General features: G+C 32.1%; 3 protein-coding genes across 3 annotated transcripts; all 3 read right to left on the bottom strand.

Annotated features, from left to right (window-relative positions):
* Positions 1-7,058: 7,058 nt before the first annotated feature.
* On the bottom strand, positions 7,059-10,083 carry LOC111292805 (transcription factor bHLH18-like). The gene is made up of 5 exons (XM_022885391.2): positions 9,722-10,083; positions 9,491-9,555; positions 8,762-9,361; positions 8,295-8,669; positions 7,059-8,178 (listed from the first exon to the last, which is right to left on the bottom strand). Exons 2-5 carry the CDS (start codon positions 9,524-9,526, stop codon positions 8,104-8,106), a joined length of 1,086 nt encoding a protein of 361 aa, XP_022741126.2. The 5' UTR covers positions 9,527-9,555; positions 9,722-10,083; the 3' UTR covers positions 7,059-8,103.
* A 4,648-nt stretch (positions 10,084-14,731) lies between these two features.
* Positions 14,732-17,017, bottom strand: WDR5A (Transducin/WD40 repeat-like superfamily protein). The gene is made up of 2 exons (XM_022885768.2): positions 16,122-17,017; positions 14,732-15,275 (listed from the first exon to the last, which is right to left on the bottom strand). The coding sequence occupies exons 1-2, from the start codon at positions 16,794-16,796 to the stop codon at positions 14,982-14,984; spliced, it is 969 nt and encodes a 322-aa protein (XP_022741503.1). The 5' UTR covers positions 16,797-17,017; the 3' UTR covers positions 14,732-14,981.
* A 364-nt stretch (positions 17,018-17,381) lies between these two features.
* On the bottom strand, positions 17,382-24,451 carry LOC111292812 (P-loop containing nucleoside triphosphate hydrolases superfamily protein). Its single transcript, XM_022885402.2, is given in 16 exon segments — positions 17,382-17,637; positions 17,639-17,773; positions 17,976-18,581; positions 18,746-18,859; positions 18,941-19,045; positions 19,423-19,659; positions 19,740-19,802; positions 20,096-20,246; positions 20,321-20,569; positions 20,793-20,884; positions 21,823-21,918; positions 22,024-22,168; positions 22,494-22,582; positions 23,831-23,947; positions 24,026-24,097; positions 24,200-24,451. Coding segments are annotated over 16 exon segments (2,427 nt in total). The 5' UTR covers positions 24,248-24,451; the 3' UTR covers positions 17,382-17,529.
* Between the last annotated feature and the right edge of the window lie 297 nt (positions 24,452-24,748).

The raw sequence follows: 24,748 nt of genomic DNA, 5'->3' as shown, positions 1-24,748 counted from the left end.
TAGAGTTTGGATTTTAAGGTTTAAAGAAAATACGAACATCTCTAAAAATCTCTAACATCTAGGCGGATTTTCAAAACAAATTTTATTTTTATAATTTTTAAAAATTAATTAAGATTTTTCATTTATATTTTTTATGAAAAATTATTATTATTATTATTATTATTATTATTATTATTATTATTATTATTATTGTTATTGTTGTTGTTGTTGTTAATTGATTTATTAATTTTTTTTTATAATAATTCTCCGACATCTAGGCATAATTATTATTATTTGAAATACAATTATATTCCCTCCAACCTCTAGGCAAAGAAAAATTGTTTTATTACCCTATTTTATAAGCATTTTACATATTATTATTATTATTATTATTTGACACTTAGGTTATTAAGAAAATATTAAAAGGAATTAAAAGTTGTAAAATCAATTTTATTATTGTTATTATTATCATTATTATTGTTATTATTATTAATCAATATTATGAAACAACAAATATTTATTCTAATAAGTTCTAAAAATTTTAAAACATGCATAAATAACAATAATAATATTATTAAAAATTATATAAATAATATATAAAAAAATTTTAAAACTTTTTTTCACCTGAACTGAACCTGCGGTGAAAAGTTCTCGATGTATCAGAGGTATACACAAGTTGGTAACGGGCAAGGGTTAATAAGAGACGTTGGGGTAGAGAGGTGTAATAGGGTTTGGCTGTGAAGGTGCATTGGTGCTAGAGGTATGCTAAGTGTTTTGATGCAAGTTGAAGCTTTAGAGACGAGAAAGATTGGTGCTCGAAAGTTCCCCCTATGCTCAGAGAAGGGTATGGGGTTTTTAGGAGCTTCAAAAGGGGAACAGGTGATGGCTGGCATGGCAGGGTAAAAGTTTTGGCAGTGCAGGGTATGGGAGTGGCCAGTGGGGTGGGTGGCCAGTGGCGCCGTGCAAGGCACCACTGCCACCCCAGTCTTTTTTTTTTAATATTATATTCTCTTTTTTTGTATTTTTTTATCTTTTTTTTTGTTTTTATTAATTATTATATATAATTATTAATTAATTTCAATATTAATAAACAAAACTTGAAAACAAATTTTAATCTAGTAAATTCACACCAAATTCGGTGTCTACAATATGAAAATGAATATAATTTTAAATTTTTATTAAGTATAGTAATGAGAATAGATAATATAACATCCGTATTCCGTATTGATATCAGTACTCTACATATATATATTTATATATGTTTAATAAATAGATTTTTTATTAAATAATATAAATTTTTATTTTAGATTAATTAAAATTAATATATTTTTATTGAAAAAATATATATTAATATATATTTATAAAAAATTATCTAAATATATAAAATAAAAATAAAAAAAAGCAAACAAATATTTTTTTATTTTTATTTTTTAAAAAGTTATAGGTATAGAAATTATTCATACCTATTAAATATCCATGAAAATAGAATGAAAATAAATTTAAAATAATCATTAGATATAAATATAAAGATGTGTATAAAATAAAATTTCAAAAAAAAAAAAAAAACTTTATCCTCCTCGTATCTTACCCATTTCCATCCCAAAATGTAAGAATTATAAACCACCTTTACGTTGTAAGATAAGCAAGATGCTTACGTCACAATCAAAGGATTAATTAAACAATTTGAAAATAGATTCTTTTACTAAAATTTAGTAAGACATGGTAAGAATAATATATACATAAACAATGACACCAAAAAGAAATTAATGTAGGTGAGTTGTCTCCCGAGCGAAAATGATAGCTGATTACTTTGTACATCTTTCCCTTTCAATTGAAAATTTTCTTTATTAATACAATATTTTTCCTCTGTCCATCTGAACTTAACCTGCTGCCATAGCTTTCAATAAAGCAAAATGATTAATGTGGAGATTATGAAGATCTGCTTTTCTTAATTCTTTAATATACCTCAATCACGACAAATTTTTTTCTACTTTAGTCATCAATTCCAAGAATAAAACAAAAGATTGCAAGAAAAAATAATTAAAATAGCGTGCAATTAAGGATAATTAATTTCATTGTTATTTTAATCCTTATATTTAGTCAAAGAAATTGTTCATCATTGGTGCTATGTCAATTAAAAAATGACAAGTAAAAATGTTTTTCATATGTAGCAATTGAAAAAAAATTTTGTTTACATTCGATATTATCTAAATTTAGTAAGTTTGCTTTTCATTAGTGGAGTCTCTTTTATTTTGTTTAATGTTATTAATGTTTAATGGTGAGGATCATTTGATTTATATGTTACATTATGATGTCGTGGCTTCTAAGCAGCTTCAAACTTAAAATTTGTTATCCTTTTTTATTTTTGTCACTGGAGGCCATAAGAAGAAAGGAGGAAAGGGACGGCATAATCACATGATAAATGTGGTTTAGCTTTTCTCAAAAAAAAAAAAAAAAGACACGTGATCAACAGTTCAAAGTTTAGGTATTCAATTTTCATTTTCATGTTAATTAATTTTTTTTATAGTTGAGATTGCCGATAATTGAATTTTGATAAAATTAAAATTTAATATTTCATTAATAAATCATATTACGGTTGGTATTTTTATCTTATTTAATTTAAATTAAAATACTAAAAAAGCTACTAAATTATTTTATTTTTCTTAAATAAATCTTTATAGTTTCATTTGTATTCAAATAAATTCTTAATATTTGATTTATATTTATATTCAAATAAGTCCTGATTTTAAATAAAAGATTGATTTATATTAAGAACTTACTTATGTGCAGATTAAAGATTAAAATCTTATTTTGATACAAATTAAAGTTTAAGAGCTTATTTTGATTCACATTAAAAGTTAAGAACTTACTTGTAATAAGAATGTAAATTTTATCTAAGTAAAATAGTAAAGTTCAAATTTTTTTTAATTATTATTTTAGCCTTATTATTACTTAAATTGACAGTTGAATTAAGCAAAACTTGGCAGTGTATATAAAGCTATGCTGCCTATTAAAAAAAATTTTTTTTGATACACTATCAATGAATTTTTTTTTTTTTAATTTTATAAGTAAAGTTAATAGGGTGGCACATATCTCATTTTAAAAAAAAAATTTTTTTTTTTTTTAAATATATGATAACGGGTATGTGCCATCCTATTAATAAATCTTTTTGCATTAGAAAACAATAAATTCCATAAGTATTGTAATTTGGTTTTAAATAAATATACAGCAGTAACTACAAATTCAATTTGATTCTTTATATTGGGAAACTTTTTGGACCGTCTTTTTTAACATCATTAGAGTTTATCCTAACATCATTAGGGATAATAACTATCAAACCTAAATGGTTACAAAAAATCATAGACATAATACAAATTACAAAGTTAGGTTCTCAAAGAAAAAAGCCAACTTTTGAAAAATAATTAAAACAAAAATAAGTTGAGCAGTTCTATATGTGAAGCACCTGATATTGGTCTTTTATACTAGAATTTGAAACTTGGGACCCTTTCTGGTCAGCACCAATTTTAGAAAAGGATCATCGCTTCAGCCTAAATTTAATTAATCTTGTGCAACACATTAATTTTAAGAACTGATATTATATTAAAATTGGCAGAAGGATGATCAATACTAGATATAATAACAGGATCGTCTACTTCTTTCACATTTTATTTTCTAATTCAAAAATTAATATCTTTTTGGTACAATGTATTCCAAAAAACTAACAATTTTAATAAAGCAAGCCCGAAAATCATAATAAAATGAATCTGATCATGATCTCATAGAAACTGAATAAAGGAATTAGAGATATCGAATACATATGGAGTTCTAAATTCTAATTGACCAAGTAATTACAAAATAAATAGAACAATGATGAAAAAATAAAAAATAAAAAAGGAAAGGAAGGGGGAAAATATGAAGTGTTGGAGAAGAATAATCTTTTCCCGATCCTTCACCCATTCAGCAATCAAAATTTCCAGAAAAATAAACGTTTTTTCTTTATCATTATGGCACCTCCCGTGTATCATGTTTAATTTGTCGTAATTGAACAAACTTTAAGCTGGTACTTCGGATAATTTAAGTCACGGACGGAAATTAATGATGATTTTAGATCCATCATAAGTACGTTTTAGTGACATATTGTATTACAATTTGTTAAGTTAAAATTCATGTGTTGATGTGGTTCAAAAGGGTTTATCTAATTAATTTCCTCTTACTAGGAGGAATGAATCAGCTTCAACAAGGCAAGCTACCTAATTAAGAGATAAATTTCATTTGGTTAAAATAGTAAACAAGCACTTGAATTTTAGTATTTTAGTTAGATAAGTTTTTATACTTTTATTACACCAAAATAAACCCTTAACTTTTAATTTATATCCAAATAGGTCCATAACCTTTAATTTATACCTAAAAAATCCCTTAAATATTTATTGTTTGAAATAAAAACTCATTTGAATACAAATAAAAGTATAAGAGTTTATTTTGATATAATAAAAGTATAGAGATTTATTTTAAAAAATGAAATAGTTTAAAGTTTTTTTTTAATATTTTAGCCATTTTAAAAAATAACATACCATCGAAGTCTGAAACTTATTACATACAATCATTACATTATAATTAATTCAGAATTTTACATGAATTAATTGTATGGAATTCATTTTATATGAAGCCCACCTCTACTAGTAGTAGATTCGTACCTAATTTTTTCTTATGATCAAATAATTGTAAGACTATAATAAAAAAATTAAAGTGAAATGCTCTGCCGAAATCACATAGCTATTCGACTTTGTTTTAGATTATTGTGCATGAAAATTGTAGTAGCTAGATATAAAACCTGCACCTGAAACACGAATCACGCTCTAAAACCTCACAAGTCTCAGCATAGTTAGTTAATTATCTTACATTCATCCCGCATGCTGATTAGTGTATTACTAATCACTTGCCTGTCTTGGTAACTTTCACCATTATTTTCTACTAAATAAATGGTACTGCACTTAAAAGTTGAAAACCAGAGATCAGTTGGTATATTATGAGTTACAGCATTAGGTCTAGCTTGCTAGGGTTTAGAAAGTCAAAAGATGGATTACTTTATAAAATTAAGAATGGTTTTTTTTTTTTAAATCACCAAGAGGGGGAAATTTTAAGGAGCTATATATGACAAAAACAAGATGAAAGATTATGTTCCTTTCCCACACTGTCAATGGCATTAGTAATTATATGGGTGAGAGATTTTGGCATTCCACATTTTGGCATTGAATCGTATGAATGCGGACTCGAAAATGGTGGGCGTGGTGACTTGCAGCAATGTTAGGCAAATCCAATCCCGTTTTCCTGGAGGTTGGATTATAATAATGGAAGTCAGCTGTGAAATACTAACATTATGCCTTGCATATTGCATACTTTAAGTTTCATAATGATTCAATCATTTTCCATCCTATTAACCAATGCAAATAATTAATGGATTTAATCTAATATAATCTAATCATCCAACGATTAATTTATGGTGAAATTACAGCCGAATTGCACTTTTCCACAACCAAAAATAAGTCATCAGCAAAAGGCATCTTTGATAAAAGTCATAAAGGACAATAATCATCATATTTTGTTCTTGTTACCCAGCTTGCCTAGCAATTTTTCAATGTGGTTTAGAGTCAAAGACCATTGCAAGCAAGTTGTAATCTAACTTAATGCCTAGTTGGGGTATCTAAATACGCCTAATAGTTGGTGTAAGGTTGTCTTTGATCATCAAATTTAGAATAAGGAATTAAAAAACAGTGTGGGATCACTTTTTTTTTTTTTTTGGCAATTTTTTTTAAAACTTTGAACTCTTGCAAAATTGTCAAATAATCTTTTCATGTTTATTGTTGTGATGTAATGTGACATTCATATTTTATTTGACTTGATGTTAGTATAATTATTGGTTCATTACTCCTATTTAACCATGAATTAATGAGGCATGCGTGATGTTTTTTAATATTAATATATATACATGATTATTTACGTAGAAGATCTATTCTTTTGAATTTGAAATGGAAATGATGGAAAACTTTACACTTCACAAAATCATGGTAATTAGTATAAATCATTTTAGAAATTCCCATGTTGTTTTATTCCAAAATTCATTAGTTATACAAAATAATTAGTTATGTCATCCTCACTTCTACTAGAAATCTACGTACTAAATTTGCGTAAATTATAATCCAATTTGAATGACACCCTAAACATTTATTTATTTTGTTATGAATGACATCCAAACATTTAGTTTAATGATTGGCTTGTTTTTACTTCATTTGCCAACTAAATTAAAAAAAGAAAGTTTTTTGAATGAGACAGCGAGAGATGAGTTGAACTATAGGGAGTAACTTTCATGCTAAATATATGTGATGAAGGCTTTGTTTTATATTTTATATTTATTTGGGATTGATCTTCCTTTTACATAAGTCACCTCGCATTAGTAAATTTAAGCCTCTCTTGATCATCAGTATTTCTATTTCCCCTCTTAATTGCCCTTTTGACGTTGAAATATTGCATTATTTTCATTAGTTAAATATTGTTTCAACTATTCTGTTAAGCAAAATAGAATTGTGATTTTTCATAGGTGATTCTAAAACCCTAACTACCACTAGCTATCACTGTCAGCAAACTTCAATTTCACAAAGGCAAAAAGCCTACCTTAAACCTCAACCAAGAACTTGTAAATAATTAACAACAAACTTTCTATAATCTTAATAATGTTTGATTTGATTTATTTAGACAAGGTCAAGAGAGAAGAGGAAGTTGAATCCAGTAGTTTTTGAACTTAATTTCATTGGGGGGGCTATGTATAGTAGTTTATATTGTTTGCTTAGCTTATCGACGGCCATGAGGGTGAAAAGAAAGCTATTCTTATTTGTGGTTAGTCTGTGCTTTTCTCTACTTTTAGATTATTATCAATTATTGGTATTAATCTAATTGAAATCGTCTGCACTTGGTATTTCGATTCAATGATTAGTGCATATTTCTCTTAATTTAACTTAATAATTGGCTTTGGATCTCTTTCCCTCAACCCCCCCCCCCCCAAAAAAAAGAGTCAATGAGTTTTATTTTAGTGACAAAGAAAAGGTTTTGTAATTTTGAAGTCTCAAATTTAGGTCCTGTCATATGTGAAATTTTGGTCCAATTTTATGTTAGATTTGTTTAATTATGTATTGATATATTTGTTTGATTTAATTCATTGATTTTTGTTTATACGAAGCATGCATGTTTCCCTTTATTGTAAAGATGAGTACTGATAACTGATTAGTACAGATTGATATTGTGGACATGTACATGATCAATTTACTCTTGCTATCTGATTTTAGTCCAATAGACTTGGAGATGCTAACCCTAGCCTCCAACTCTAACATGATTTAAAAAAAAAAAAAAAACAAAAGCACTGTTTTGCTGACATGTAAGTATTTTCTTATAGCTGAGCTGTTACTGTGATTGAATATCTAAGCCCATATCTGGAATTCATATGCTAAATCCAATCAAAAGTGCATGATTAATCGCATACGCATGAAACAGTTAATTTAGAATACTTTCAGTTAATGAATATGTACTTTTTGCATTATTCAAGCAAATGTTACAGTGGAAAATCAAAAAAAAAAAAAAAAAAACAATCCATTTCCGGAAGAACTGCTAAATCTTACATTTTTACAGAGGGAATTTCACTCTACAGAGGTCAAATCCCTGAAAAAAACCATATCCAAATTGTAAGAGAAACTGCTTGCTCATCTCTCCATTGTAGAACAGTATAGACGAATATCAATAAACACTATGTTTAATCAAATTCAGAGAGAAGAGAGAGATTTCATTGATTTTGTAAGGCGGATGAAATCTCTAAGCTCTCTCGGAAACCAAAATTAACATCAGGGGAAATGAACGTGGCCAACAGCTGAAACCACGCAAAAAAAAGAAAAAAAAACAAAGTACAGAAGAAAAACCCTGCAGTAGTTTGAACTTCACGGTAAAACAAGTTTTGGGAACAAGAGATTTGGTCTAAAAAAAAGGAGAAATTTATGAGCCTTGGTTTCCTTCAGAAGATTTGAAAAAAAATAAAAATTAATGATGCAGAAAACTGATGAAGCTTGTTGGCCTTATAGGATTTCACATAAACTTCAATAAAGCCACACTCAAGTCCTTAACAAGATCCTTCACTGTCATGTTGAATTCAGCATCTTTCTGCAAAAAAAAAAAAAAATGGTGTTGATTTTCATTGATCATGTTAAACTCAGTTTCAATTAATTAAAATCTCCTAAGAAAATTAAAGCTGTTTAAAATCTCTTCTAGTTAATTACCTGAGCAATTATGGTCATGTCAAGAGTGGAATTCCCAAAAGGCAAGACACTGCTATTAACAACAGATAGATGAAGGTTTTCTATTTTGCATAGTATTTTCGCCACAAAACCATTCTGTTTCTCGCAATGGATTCGGATGAGAACATCGTTATCTGAGACTCTAGCTTCAATTTCTGGTAGTGCCGCATCAGATAAGGGGCCATCGGAGTTTTCTTCACATGAAGAGGATTCATCATCAGCTGATAGCTGAGATTTCTTCACAAAAACTACAGATTCCACTGTTCTCTTCTTGGTTTGCTCCTCAAACACTTTTAAACGTTCTTGAAGTTGTTTCACATACTTGATAGCATCTCCAAGAACTGAAGCTTTGTCCATCTATAAACAAAAAATCTTGATTTTGGTCAAAAGATTGATCCTGACCAAAAAAAAAAAAAAAATCAAGAGAAAAATGAAGGTATACGTGGTACCTTCTTCAGGCCAGGAATAATTGCTGAGAGAGCTATGAAACGCTGGCTTAGCTTTTCTCTTCTCTTTCTCTCAGCCAGTATGTGATCTTGAGCATGTGAAGGGCTTCTAGTCATTGAGTAAGTCCTCTTGACCCCTTGATTGATTTTTGGTGCATAATTTGAGTTCTCATAAGGACCATTTGTGATCAGAGGTGAAAAATTCATATTTCCTGAACATACCGTCTCGTCTTTAGGCTTCACAACATTGTCAATATTATAAAACTGCTGAGAATTGGCAGGCAGTGAAGTTGATTTCTCGAAAGAAAGAATTTGAGAGGTGGGAGAGGATGGTTTCTGAGGAACATGTTCAGTGGTTGTGCTAGACTTCCAACTACTGCTATTTTTGAGCTGTTTTCTAGCTGATCTCTCAGAAGTTTCAATAGATGAACCGCTAAAAGTTGTGTTTTTGGTGTTGAAATTAGGGTAAGAGGAATAGCTCTCAGAGGAAAATGATTGCTTGAGGTTCCCTCCTGCCAAAGCAGTGGCAACATCTTCTGCAGCAGAAAGTTCAGGCAAATAGTTCATATGACATTGGTGGATGATGTTGTATTCATCCATTCCCTGGAAATTCAAAACCCCAAATTAGAAAAATTAAAAAGAAATATATAATAAAAACAAGGAGGAAATCTAAAGTAGCAACTACATATATTGTTATCTCCATCCTTTCTGTTTAATCAGTATTAATCTTACCAATTCAGATAACCATTTTGCTGATGAAGAGTCCATTTTTGTAGCCAGATGTGAATCAGATTATCCTGGAAAAGTTCAAATTAAGAAGGCGCCAATACTTCAGACATGAAGAAAAGAAACCAAACGCATATACAAAAAAAAAGGAAATTGAAACAGAATAAAACTCAGGTTGAGACTCAGACCTTAAAATGAAGTTGAACAAGAAAAAGAAAAGCAGAGATGCAAGATTACCTTTTTTTCTTGTAATTATAAAACTGCTGTAATTATCAGCTATCTTTTTCTTCTGCAGTGGTTGAAAAAACCTGAAAACTGACTTCTCCTTTCTTTCCCTCTTATAGTTGTCTGTGATCCATCAATTCTTCTCTAACCCAAGTTGGAAAATTTCATCCCTATCCTGAAAACATTATTCAATTCAAGGCTTGCTCTCTCTTTCTCTCTCTTGACTGAAGATGGAATCATGGAACCGCAAAAATAAAGAAAAAATGTTAATAAAATAATCCCAACTTGATCCAAGAAGAGATTGCGAATCAAGAAGGAGCAGGAAAAGAAACAATATATTTTCTCTCACTCTGCCAACCAGGAACAGAACTGAAATAATTATTGAATTATTCATTGAAGTCCCTGTCATGAATTTTATAATTTGGTTTTGATATTGTTTCCATTCCCACTAATTAGGTCTTGATATATTTTTAATTTCATTTCAATGATTATTTGTTGAACAATTATAGCCTACAAAATGAGGCCTATTACAAACATCAATGCTTACCTGCACATCATCAAAGCTTCCATACCCTGCGCTGTAATTATCTCGTCATCTCATCTAAACCAATTGGTGGATCCAGTCCAGGGTGTGAAAACCGTCACGATAATTGTCATATTTTTTTAATTCCATTTAGTTTCTCACATGCCAAATTTCTCAAGCAAGACAAACTCATCATGTCATATCAACAAGCCAAGGGCTTGATCACGAAAGTTTTTTTATAAAGTACAAACTCAGCATTTCCTAATACTTGAATCTTGAAATTGTCTTACCATCTTTCCCATAAACCATCACTAGAACTGTAAGTGATAAATGAACAAATGAATAGATTTGGATCAAATTGTTTTAGGTTCGAGTCATTTTAAATTTAGATCATATCTTTAATTTAAGTCTTGACGGGTTGGAGTTCTAATTTTTAACAAGTTTTAGGTTTTTATTTATTCTTTCACCTCTAAAATCTGTTATTCAATGGTTTTAATTACTGTGCATATGATTGATATTAATCTATGATTGCATCAAAACCCTGATAGCTCAGTTAAGAACATGTTTGTTTGCTGTGCATATGATTGATATTAATCTATGATTGCATCAAAACCCTGATAGCTCAGTTAAGAACATGTTTGTTTGCTAAGCAGCCCGTATCCTTGTGACCATGCATATGCCGACCTTGTTATGATATATATTTTTATTTTATTATTTTATTTTTTTTTTTTTTTTTGTTGGAGGCTTCTTCCAATGTGAAACTTATTACACTGTTGAACCATTTTACTACTATTTGTTTGACGATGTTATTAACATATCAATTTTATTTTTTCATGAAATTACATGTATCAATAAAAGAATAATTTTACAATCAAACAACTTTTAACATACATTTAGTAAAAGAAATTAATTAATAGCCTATCCAAATATTCGACAAACTAATATAAAGTTAGACAAAACTTGGGATTTGAACTAAGAACAACGGAAAAAAAAATCTGATTTTTATATTTGAAAATAGAGTAATTCAGTTTCTCTTTTGTTCCTAATTATATAAGAAATTAATTCATTTGTGGGACTCCCCATCCCCAAGATTATTGCTATTTTTTTGGTACAAAAGATTTCGGCTAGCCACCTGCTGATCTTCATGATCTTTGTTCCCATTTCTTAATACAACTGCCAAATTGCCGATCCATTACCTTCATCTTTCATGTCAAATTCATCTAGAAAAAAGAAACGGAAAAAAAACAGCAAAGTTTTTCTTTTTTATAGGATTATACAGCTACAGTAATTTAAAGTACAACCATATATGATTCAACAATTGTTTAAAGGAATTTGAAATTTATTTTAATTAATTTATGTAATCATACTTAAAAATGTAACATTTAATAAATTTAAAATTTAAATCTTAGCAAGACAGCATATGCAAATTTTCTTTTTTTATAAATTGTAACTTTAAAAAAAATGTTAGAAAGGAGAGGTTTCAAGGAAGAATCATTAAGTTTTCTTTTATTACAGGCTTAATAATAAACATTTGCAAATCGAAATGACTATTTATTTTGTACTAATCATATTAGAATTAATGTTCATTTCACATGTTTAGAGAAAGGCCGAATTTTTCCAAGTAATTAAAGAATAGGGAAATTTTCTTTAATTTATATTTACTCATTCCTCACTAAAACTCCATAATTAAAAACTTTACAAGTAAAGGCCACTTGCAACTAGGCAAAATGTAACAAGTTTCTAGAATAAAAAATGGGTAATTTGACTTTTGCTTCAATTTGAATCGAATTGTGCGTAAATGGACCCACATGGAGGATTACAACTTGTAATTTGGAATAAACAATTATGTGCATTTTCAGGGGCTCTTGTTTTTCTTATAAAGGATGTTTTAGTCTGGCGATAGAGAAATGTATTATAAATGTTAAAATTTTAATTTTAAATTTATTATAATATTTTTAAAATAATTATATAAATCAATTAGATTGAGTTTTAAAATCACAAACTCTTTTTTTTTTCCAGCACAACCTCTTATTTATTAAGACTAATTAGTTTATTTTGTGAAGGAATTTTGCCATTTCCGAGATCATTGGATACATGCATTAATGGCGTTCCACTTCGAAGGTATGATAATATAATAACAATTGTGCAATTCTTAAAGTTGGTCTTAAACTTGAATTAAGTTGTAAAATTTTGGGTAAAATTTTAGATCTGAATTCCCAAATCATGTGAAGTAATATGAGTTTTTTTGGAAAGGTATCGAATTTCCCTAAACAATACATAGAAACAGAATAGATGACCCATTTTAAGATTAGGTATACTACTCAAAGATTGAAGGGCTAGATCCATATCTTTGGATAATAATTTTCTATTAAAAAAAAATCAAGAAATTGGATGAAGTTACATGGCTGTCTAACCCGCGAGAATGGGCAATTGGGCACTAAGGTTACCCGACACAAAGGCCGATTCCATTTTTGTTGTCGTTTTGTGTTACACTGTTCGTAGGTGGACAGTACTATCACAGGACAACCTGGCTGAGCACATTATTGGCCCTAAATCTTGTTTGGAGCACGAATTTGTCTTATTTGGTGTCCAAGGCCCTACCTTCTTTCCTTTTTTCTTGAAAATTATGCAGGGTCGTTGGGTATCCAACAGCATAGGTATGTTGCTCAATGTTCTGACTTTGGTGGACTAAATGCAGAACTTCAGCTACTATAATGAAAAAAGAAAGAGAACAAATTGATTTCAGCAACTGCAATGCATTTGTTCTCAAAGGGTAACATGAATTCTCGTTTCATTTTCAGATAATTGGAACGCATTTGGAAACGTCTAGCTTGCTGAATCTCTTAGACAGACCTGATTTATTGTAGCAAAATCGTTTCCTAGTTGTATGGTTATGAAGTTTGAAAAGTTTTACATAGCCAATTCCTGACATGCCTCTTGAGCTTTATAATAGACCATCATAAATGGTAGCTGTTTGAGCTATTTGATGTTCAAAATGATATAATTATTTTTTTTTTTAAAGTTTTCGTCAGATAATCAAAAGTATTTTTATTATTTGTATTGACATGATATGTCAAGTTGACCTAATATGATTAGTGTCACTTCAGTTCGGTCTTATTTTAATTATCTTCTTATGATCTCTTAATTTATTTATAAATACGAAGATTCAGGTATTATGAAAATAGATTAATGTAATATATATTTTTTTTTTTTTTTCACTTTCTTTTTAACATAATTCTTATTGACTTGGATGTCGAAATACAAACATAAAAACACCGTTGCCTTTCCCTTTTTTTTTCTATATTTTCAAGATTGAGTTGGAGCTCGACACAAACAGTAGCCTAACTCAAACTGTGATACTTCTGATTGTACCTTTCCTAGCTCCTTTATTTCGAAGTTCAGTTTTTCCAATTCAGCATAAGATATCTTGGGATCGAGGGTGAGTTGCATCACCAACTAAAAAAACATGAACCATGTTTTCCACTTCAATCTAGCTCCAACCCTGCACTTTTCCTTAGTGCCAGTGCTCATTTGAGGCTGTATGCTTAGTGCCAGTGTTCATAAGAGGCCGCATGGTCTTGAAAAGATTAATTGCAGCTTCCCTTCCAACCTTTACTTGAGCATAGACTTTGCATGAGTGCAAGAAGGAACTCCGTGTGACATAATTAGGATCATATGGCATTTCCTCCATCAACTCCTTTGCCTTTCTCAAGTGCCCATTCCTTGCATATAGGTCAATCACGCAAGCATATTGCTTTAGCTCAGGAACCAGCCCGAAGTACCTCGTCATTTTTTTGAAATACTCTATCTCTTTGTCTAGAAATCCAGCTTGATTGCAGGCAGTTTATATAGCCGTGAAGCAAATGTGATCAAGCACATAACTTTCTTTAGTCACCAAATGCTCAAAGAGTTCCAATCCATCAAAAACCCTGCTTGCATTAACAATTGCATCACATCTTGCAAGGAAATCAATAAGTGCGCTGTTCAAAATCAAATTGTGCTCGTATCCGGCTCGAACTATTCAGGCATGAAGTTGAAAACCAAAATGCCAGCTGCGTGTTTTGGCGCAAGAGTTTGAGAACAGTGCAACGAAGGAACTTTGTTGGCTTTGTTCCAGAGGAATTTACTTTACAGAAGGAATCCAATGCTTGGTGGTGGGCATTGGAAGGCTTAGCACAGATTGGTTGGCAACCACTTCACAATTTTCTGCTAAACTATTACCACTTGACAGTTGAAAATCACTGTAATGACAACGCTGTAGAAACACGGGCAAAATGGAATCTAACTTCCAGAGCAATAACAAGCATATGGCAATCGAAATTCCAAGAATTATTGTTGATATCAAAAAGCTTCCATTTCTAGAGTCTTCATGGAATCCTCTGTCTATAAAATTCCATTCTAACTTTCAAGTGTTGGCAGGAGGTTATATATTGAAAGCAGGGACGACAAAACTTTTTCTTGGTTATTGAACAATGTTTCCTCTTATTCTACTATTCTAATGATCCCAAAAGGAAAACAAATTTAAATAAAAACAAATTTGAACACATCTCAAAGGGGTGTTCTCGGATACATTGGTTGAAAGGGAATCATTAGCGAAATTATGGTACAAGGAAGAATGTTACACAAATAGCAATCGGTCCAGAATAATTCACATTTCAGCCGACAAGCAAGTTGGTCTACAATTGAATCAAAATCTTACCTAGTGTCCCAACTTAAAGCATGTTAAACAACTGGTATTAAACATACATATCATTCCTTCTCCTGAGTCCAGATCCTCACAGTCTTGTCATTGCCAAGTGCAGCAGATGCGATCATGTTCCGAGTGGAGTGACATGAAACTGAAATAACAGTGTCAGTATGGCCTTCCAACTTCTGAACTACCTTCCGAGACTGAAGTTCCCACAAGTATACACAGTTGTCTTCAGAACCGCTGACAATGTACTTCCCATTTGTTATAGAGAAACCAGATGCAATGCAGTACTTTGCATTCACATGGCCAGTGTAAGTTTTCAAAAATTTCCCAGTTTCGAAGTTCCAAAGCCTCTGCAAATATATGTAGAAATAAGAAAAAAGTACACCAAATATTTCATAAAATTGAGAACAAAGACAGCAGGTAGAAAAAAAAAAAAAAGCTGAAATACAAAAGTATAAAATTAATCATTGTCAGCTTAATTGGCATATAAAAGAACTCAACAAATAAGACCACTATACAAGATAAATTTTCTGCCTGGGAAACTGCATTCAGAAACTTACCCCTATACGCTATAAGAAAAGCCAATTGATAAAAGGGGAAAAAAAAAACTCAAAATTACTTCAGCTAAACAGATTAGTTTCCAAATCGATAACACCTAAAATTAAATGTGAGGTCCATTTATATGGAAGGAAACATGGAAAGGCTGAAACTGCATTGCAATTGAGTAAGGTATGACAAATTAAAAATTCTAACAGGGCATCTGGACAATACAAATACTAATACACATCTTCACAACCTAACAATTTTCCTCAGCAAGGAATGATTTTCAGTAGCAGCTAGTGAGACATCAGACAAAAACAAGTCATTCATTGATTCCATAGTTAAAAAAGGTGAAAGTAAGCACAATTCTTTTAAATTGCCACTGTTTAAGGTTATCTGATGAAGAGGAAACAAGGCCAAATTTACACACTCGTTTAAGATTAAGCACAACTCTGTTCTTCACATACATATGTTGAAATGTTATCTAATTGAGAAGAGACTTGAACATCTACGTGACAACAAAACAAGGAAAACAAACTGATGAACTAAAATAACTAAAAAGATTAAATCTGATAGATGATGCTGCCGAAGTAACCTTTTAACAAACAAAGTAACTAACATACATTAAAAAAAAAGACCCAAAATTGAGAACTTACCAAAGTATTATCCAGAGTCCCAACAAGAATAAATTTCCCATTAGGCGAAAACTTAACATAAGAAACAGGCGGATTCTCATCATCAATCAAAGTCTTCATACAATGGCCAGTTCCAGCATCCCAAATCCTACAAAGCCCATCATAACTACTCGAAACAATGAGGGACCCATCTCGATTAAAATCAACGGCTGTGACAGGATCGGAATGTGCGGGCAAAACTTTCAAGCATTTACCAGTTTTCACGTCCCAAATACGCACCGTTTCGTCGAAAGAACCCGAAACGATCATGTTAGATTGAGGGTTAAAGTTGACGCAGAAGACATAGTTGGTGTGGCCGTGGAGGGTTTTGATTAAGGAGCCGGTAGGGACGTCCCAGAGACGGAGGGTTTTGTCGTCGGAAGCAGAGACCAGGAACCGGGAGTCGGAGGAGAAGGCCACATCGGAGACGCCTTGGTCATGGCCGGCGTATTCGTGGATAGGAGTGAGAGTAGCGTTGATGGGGGAGACGGAGTAGGTGCGGAGGGTTTTGTCGGCGGACGAGGAAGCGAGGAGGCGGCCGTCGGAGGAGAATTTGAGGGAGGATACGGCGTTTTTGTGGACGGTTAGGGTTTGGGAGAGAGTGTAGGGTTTGAAAGGTTCGGTCGTCGTCATCGTCATCGTCGGTTCTGTTGACATATATTTGGGGTGAAATAGCAAAGATTCTTTTTTGGGGATTTTAAGGAAGTAGGCTTTGGGCACTTTTGAATTGTTAAGGAAACTAGACAGTGAGAAGATGTTTTGTTTTTCTAGTTCAGTAGTCGGAATCCGAACCTGAAATTCTGAATAGGCGGGTAACCCACTAACCTGGTTTTTAATTTGTATGGATTTTCAGGGATTGTTTTTATTGTTTGGCCATTGGTTTATTCTTTTAAGAGAATTTTTTTTATATAAAAAAAATCCTCTTAAAATGATAAAAATAAAAGTTTTGACAAATTATAAATATTAATTTTGTATTTTATATGCATTAATATAAATTATATAAATACATAAATTATTAGATCTGAAAGAATCATTTTAATAGTAAGTTTGCCGGTCATATTATAGCTTATAAATGCATTTGATTTAACTGGACAACTTGATATTTAGTCATGTTTTTGCTAGGAAACATACTGATAGAGAAAGAACTACATTCCACAGCTTCGCTTGTAACCGTGTATCCAACTCGTTACTCAAAATACGCGTCGAATCGGTCTTCTCTCCACAAGGGAAACAAAGAATTCAGCTACCAATTCCTTTTAGAGCGAATTCTCACTGATAGAGCGAATTCTCACTGACCATGATGCACATTGAAGAGAAAAGAATGAAAAAATGGAAAGACAGACGAGGGTACAAAATACTAGAGGGCTATACAAAAATGAAGGGATAGCCTTCAAGATTTAGGGCTTTGGTAAGTAAATGGTGGAATATGGGAAAGGGTTGGATGGTTGGAGGGGTTGGGGTTTTGGACGGTATGATTTGAGCTGCGTGTACTAAAAGCCTTGTTCGGATGGGATAAATCCCAAACAACCATCGGCTATCATACCATAACCAGCTATTGCTCCTTTTAACTTGTCTTGGCTGCTAATCATCACGTCATGAGGACCCTTGCTAGTTAGATTTTGCCTCATAATGTCCTGCGTATCAGAATAAGTTGCGTCAAAGTATGAAAATTGCATAACAACCGAAAAATGATCTTATATAGAAGTTTTAGAACTTATGCTACAGCAATCGGTGTTCTAAATATTTACTTCATTTAATAGTCTTAACCTTGACAGGAAAAATGAGGAAGGACAGGAAAACATAATGCAAAATATATGAGCAATGACTGAATCCTACCTTTTGCCCTTGTACAAAATCTGCACAGAGAGCTGGAGGAGGTAGATAGCTTTCACTGCATGATGGAGGAGGAATAATCATCTCTGGATATGACTTCCGCAAATCTTGAGGAAGATTATCAGGAGTGCCAAACCATGAAACTGGATGACCACCAACCCAGTTATCACTACTCCTCCTAAACCTGACACATGGTGGAGAGTTATCATGAGCAAGTAAGTAGTAGGAACTATGGTGCTCCTCCCTGCAAAAAGTAGGAGACAGATCCCAGGGCCTTCTAGAAAATGAATTTGAAGCAACATGTTGATAGTTCTGGTAGATGCAAGATGATCTTGAATGCCATTGATTGATAGAAAGACCATAACTGAGAGGAGCATATCCTCCAGATGCCAAATTGGGTGATTGCTCCCCGTTTGAAAGCCCCAGATAGCGTGTCATTGTCCAATCTTCAATTGTTATTCCCTGTTTGGCAGCAAGGTCCAATATCTGTTTCTCATCAAGTCCCAACCCCATGAGCAAGTTCCAAAGATTCCTTTGTGCCTCTCTTTGGTTATGAATTACTTGATCTCTCATTGCCATTTCAAACTGAAGCTCAGAATTAGCCATCCCCTGCATTAATATAAAGAAAACAATGTGCTTACCTTTGCATAAAGTGGCAATTAGCAGTTATAGATAGATACCAAAAGTCATTGGATGATAATACATATATACCAAAAGTAAAAAATTTCAAAGGCTGTTGTAAAAAATTTCAAAGGCTGTTACTGCCCACTCACCAGGAGTCTGTATTGACTGAGTATACGCAGGTAGGTTTTATTGCCATTGTTACTAATGGCTTCCTCAATCATACCTTGGAGTTGGCAGCGATGCTTTTCATTTGCTTCAATTTCCTACAAGAAGATTAATTATTGACGTGATCAGAAGCAGCAAAAGATCTTAACCATATAAGCCTCTGTAGCAGCAAAGTTTACCTTCTGGTAATTAACACCAGCCTCATCATTGTCACGGATGTTATCAAGAATATCTTGCCTCCTTACCCTCAGAACTTCAACAACCGTACCATCCTTTTCAGAAGCCTATTTACAAAAGGTTAAAAAAATAAATATCATAAAAAATGATATAAGTAAATCCAATTACCACCTCACCACTTACACACCACATGACAGCTAAGTAACGGGGAAAAAGGAAACTGAAAAACAGAAAGCTAGGCATATGTTATTGTTACCTTGACCATAATATTCTTAAGACATGTAAAGGCATGGGGTGGGTAGGTAGGTTGATGATTGGATGGGGATGCAAGTAATAACTCAAACATTCAGTACTTCACTTCTATCTCAGTATCATAATTCAAAGGATTTTGTCAAGAAAAAAGAGAAAACCACCATTTTCCATGCAGAGCACAAATCATTAAATATAGGCAAGAAATCGTAAACCAGCAGCCTTAAAGTCTAACCGGTTGTTTTGCAATGGCATCATCAAGATGTTGGAGTTCAGTGCGGTTTTGAAGATTGGTTTCCTCAAGCTCAAATAGTGCCTTCTGTAAGTTTATCCGTTCCTGAACGTTTTCACTGATTTCTTGGCTCAAAACGTTTAACCAAGACAGTTCATCATCAGCAGCCTTTTCAGTTGGTTTGACACTCAACTGTGATTCCTTTTCTGCTAGTTCTTTCTTCAATCGGAAAACTTCATTCTATGCAATGAACAGGATATTACACCAAATAAGATTGCAATCAACAATAACCTCAATGAAAATCAATCAAAAAAGTTTACCTGAAGACTGTCAATCATTCGCTGGTAATCTGAGACATGTGTATCAATTGTGCCTATATTTTTCTGAAAAAAGAACAAAAGATAATGAGGCATTTGATAATACAGCATAACAAAAGAACTTACTGCTCTTGACCTGAGGGGAAAGAAAAGGCAAACACAGTAAGAAAACTGGGAAAAAGAACTCGATGCATAATCTATCATAAAAAAGGAGTTACATGAAGGCTTGATCAGAACTTGTTAAAGGCAGTTACAAGCATAAGCATTAAAAGGAACAAAAATAACCCTCATGATACTACCCAATCTTATGTTCTTGGAAGTATGAATAACGTCTTCCCAGAAGGTATATTCAGCCTCACCTGGATGTGCGTCTTTATTTCCTTTGCCCTGTCTGCATATTTCAGGGTATTCACAGTGTGATGATACTGACCATCTGCTGGAGATATTGTAGCAACCATCACTGTCTGAGAATTACCACTCAGACCATCTTTAAGTATCCTAGTTAATTTACTGCAAAATTACCAGTAGCTTCATAAGCAGTGAAGACTAAGGCTACCACAGCTACAATAGCCACTAGCATATACCTATTGCGATATGGAACATAGGCAAGACCCTTCTTTTGTTGTTTCCCCAGAGCATTGATGCAGTTCGCCAAAGCAAGAAGTGAACGATTAATGTTAGCTCCATCTCTCAGCTTTTGGCCCCCACTGTTTGTTTCAGAAGCTCGTTCACTGCCAGCAAGATCCACAAGTGCAAGTTTTCCTTGCATGATTTGATTTTTATATTTGTTTCTCTGTTTCCTTCTCACAGTAATCTCCAGAACTGCATGTGATCTAGTTGGATGAAGACAACTTTATATGAGATCACGCACAAGGTTACAACACACTGAGAGCTCCCAAGAAAACACAAAACAATTTTGGTAAAGGAATTCTATAGATGATTTAGAACATCCAAAAGTGAGAACAAATATGAAAATAAGCAGCATTAGAGACAATCTAAAATAAAGAGCAAGAATACATTTATAACAAAAGTGAGATTCAACTAAAGCTTACTCACCTTGATGACGTCGCATTAGCCTCAGTGCTTTCTGTTTTCCTTCGACTATTCCCCAAATTTAGAAGTTCAAGAATCTTGTCAGCCGAATGAACCTGATGAGGAAGCAACCACCAAAGACCATTAAGCATCAACATCATAGCATTCACCCACAAATTAGAACATTGATTGATCAAAGAATGTAAAGCAGGAAGACCAATGATTAATATAGAGGAAAAATTCAAATATATGGGTTTCATACCAAAAGAATACTAGAAATTCTATATAACAAAAATATAAACCATAAAACTGCATGTGAGCCAAGGTTGTTGGATGTTTAGTGAAAAAATGAATCTCTTTTCCCTTCTGAGAGGAAGAGTTACAAAATATAGGTAGCTAAGCCCCTGCTTTAAATCCTAAAAAAATAAAACAAGGCATTTGCATGGACCCATATTTCTATTGAAGCATCACAGAAACAGTACCCTTAATACAAACTCACAACAGATGAGAAAAGTCACTTTGAGGTGTTCAGCATCCTAAAATGCCATAAATTCAAACCAAACTTAGGAAAGCCAATATTGAACCACTACCACAATAGAGAACCAATTATATACCATGTGAAACAGAAGATACCAATTCACTTCTCGCGGGAAATTCGCATTCTCTTGTCACCAAAGCAATGAATGATTAAAAATATATTTGAAACTACAACTTGATTGCTTCTTGCTTTTATTGGTTATACTTTTCTACTGATTATATTTCAACTTAAGAAACAAAATAGTTCATACTTAAATTTAAGAACAAGTTTTTTTCATCAACAAAGAACAAAAGGATATACAATATCAAGTAACCTGGTTACATAACTTCTAGCTTAAGTATAAGCAAATTTCTTTGAAAGGATCCTTAAAATGTATCATGTAGGCTATTTTCCAACTTTGATAAATGATGACCTACTCCAATTTAAAGACAGAAATTAATATTGTCCATGCCAAACAACACTCAGATTTAATATATTCAGTTCAGTAGCTTGAAATCGATATATAAGAGACTGAACCTTAATACATCTTAGCCCAGCAACAATTATTCCTTGCTCAGGATCCTCTCTAAGTTCCAAAGAGCCCGATGATTTTTCAAGCAAATCATAGATAACCTAAAAGCATTTGAAACTGAATAGTAAATAACATACATAAGAAAAAATAATTAAAATTATCCTATGGGAAGGAAATAGGTTTGTTGGTAAAAATCTATTCCCTACTTCATTGTAGACTTCAAGGTAGGAACAAGTAACTTCAAATTCGTCGGAGCTCTTGTCCTTTTTAATAAGATCAAAAATTGTGTGCAAACTGAGAACCATGAGTCCAGGATCATGTTGTGTCCCAACCATAGTATATGTTTTACCACTGCAAATTAATAATATAGTCAAACTGTTTATAATTAGTAGACTATAGATCCAAAAATCTCAAGAAATAAGTTTCAGATAGTTATGCAAACTCAAGTTGACTCAACACTCAATTGTTTAGGGAAAAAAAATATAGGTTGACAAGTTCTTGGGCAAAATGATCGCCCAATGATGGAATTAGGCCCAGGCAACGTGCAGTGATGCCCCCAAAGCTCAGAGACTCCCCCTGACCGTATTAGCAAAATCTTTTTTACTCAAGAAATTTATTACCGTGATAATTAGTCACTTATGAGAATATAGCAATGCCAATCCATCTTTTTTGTTACCTTCCTGTTGAACCATACGCAAACACAGTTGCATTAAGACCTTGTACAACTCCAGAGATTATAGTAGATATACATTTTTGGTAGGTATCCTGAACATATAAAGCCAAGTTAGATAAAAGGATCATGATATAAGCAAAATTGGAATGTGAGTACTCAAACCGCCTTCTGTTAAATACAGAAAAGTAAGAAAAGCAACCTAAACTGAACCGTGTTCAGTTACATCAGTATGGTTCAGTGAACAACAATAATGAAAAACGTGAATATAAAACTAACCAAGTTTCAGTTAACTCAAATTATCATCTTTTATTCTTTATTCTAGACCTTAGAGCAATCAAATGTCGGAGGAAATAAAAATAAATAAAACACAAAAAAAAAAAGACCATGAACCTTAGGAGCCCCAGATACCAATAGACCAAACCTTCTTTCAAAAATCACCAGATGAGCACAAAATGGTACATTGCAGTCGCACCCAATAGAAATTACCAGAAATCTAAAAAAATTCAAAATTTACATTTCCAACAAAAAGCATAATCATCTTCTGACATTGGGTTTTCTTTTCCTTTAGAAGACACTCCTTAACTAAAATAGTGCTCCATTTGGAAAAATAAACTAGAGAGAATGAATTCGAATTCAGTTTATCACAAACATTATGATAATCACATATTACAAAATAAATTTCATATACGTGAGTGGCAATCATGAAAAATCATGTTTTTATGATCTCTATCACACAATTTATACTAAATTCAAATTCAAAATTCCAAATTGCAAAAAGACTACAAAACTTTTATTAGGAATAGTGACTCAAATCCCATGACAAATTTGTTTGAAACTGGTCAGATATTGCTTGATGAATGAAAAGCATAAGAGGAATTCTAAGAGAAAAAATATTTTTGATAAACAAGTTTGACTTGCAGAAAAAGAATTTTAAAAGAAAAAAAATTTTTAATAAGCAAGTTAATTTGATTATAAATAAATGAAATCTCTATAAGATTAGGTATGAAAAAAAAATGTGTAAGAAAATTGTAGAATTTTATAAATAGACACCTTATAAGACTATTAGAAATTTATGCATATATTTAAATATTTATAAATGAACTAGAGAAAACTAAGAGTGTCTACATAAGAACGGTGGATATGAGTGGATTAGAGGAACTTGAAAGAGTTTACATAAGTTTGAACCGAATCACGTTAAATGTTATATCTTATGTGATTGATTAATAGTTTAATTTTGCTTTCGCCAATGTGATTGAATTAGAGGCTTTTTGCCTAACAACTTTTAAGCATCAAGCTTCAAACAAGAAATTTAATTTTTTAAAAAAAAGGAATTGACGTACCAAATTTGTACAGTGAGAACCAAAGGCGTGATCGAAACAATACTTTTTCTCTTTGGTTCGATTCTGAATGCGATCCAAATAGTCCTTTGATAAGTCAGGATCTAACACTACCACCTCCTTCAATGTCACAAATTTCTCACCTTCACATTTTCAAATAAAAACTTAAAAAAGAAGAAGAAGAAATTTACCGCTTACCTTATTGTTTTTTACTCGAACAATGTCGCGACCGCGCTCTCTCTCAGTTAATGGTCTACATTTTACAGCAACCTATAAGAAAATAATAGAAAGCAAAGATCATGAAGAAATAAAAGCCGTGAAAAAATCAACAAAAACAACTGCAAATTTCAGCGTAAACAAGAGAAAACTAACCGTTAACGTCGTAGGTTTCTTCTTAGCCGGAACTGTAATCGTCGGCATTTTTTAACCACATCGATTTCAAACTAAATCGAAATCATTTTTTCTACTACCTTGAGCAAAGAAGAATCAAGAAGCAAATTTTTTCTAAACACGTTAAATTTAAGTGGAAATTCAAAAATAAGTCTCCAAGAAACGCGGATTTTGTGAAAGTATTTATTAACTGTTCTCTTCACGAAAAAAACAAAAGCTTTTTTTGAATACTTCAAGGAATTTGAATATTTCTCATATTATAAAAAGGTCTCGCCATTTTTAAAAAATAAAAGAAAAAACTGAAGGCGGAGAAATTAGTGGGAGAGAAGGAGACGCGTTAGAGAAAAGATTCAGTGTTTGGTGGTGCAAATGAAGTTGATGCAGCGTCGAAATAAAAAATAAATGCCCCCGTGAAAGAGGTAAATGAATAGGAGGGAGAGAAATTTTAAAACAAAGAACGAAGAGGACGAGGGAGGTTGTAAGAAAACGATCGTGACCGTTGGTTTTGCTTTTTTTTTTTTGTGATTTAAA

The sequence above is a fragment of the Durio zibethinus genome, chromosome 10 (assembly GCF_047325235.1).
Source record: "Durio zibethinus cultivar Kanyao isolate XHJ-2024 chromosome 10, ASM4732523v1, whole genome shotgun sequence".
NCBI lineage: Eukaryota > Viridiplantae > Streptophyta > Magnoliopsida > Malvales > Malvaceae > Durio > Durio zibethinus.
Note: the sequence above shows the minus strand (reverse complement) of the source record. Positions and strands in the feature narration are given on the sequence as shown.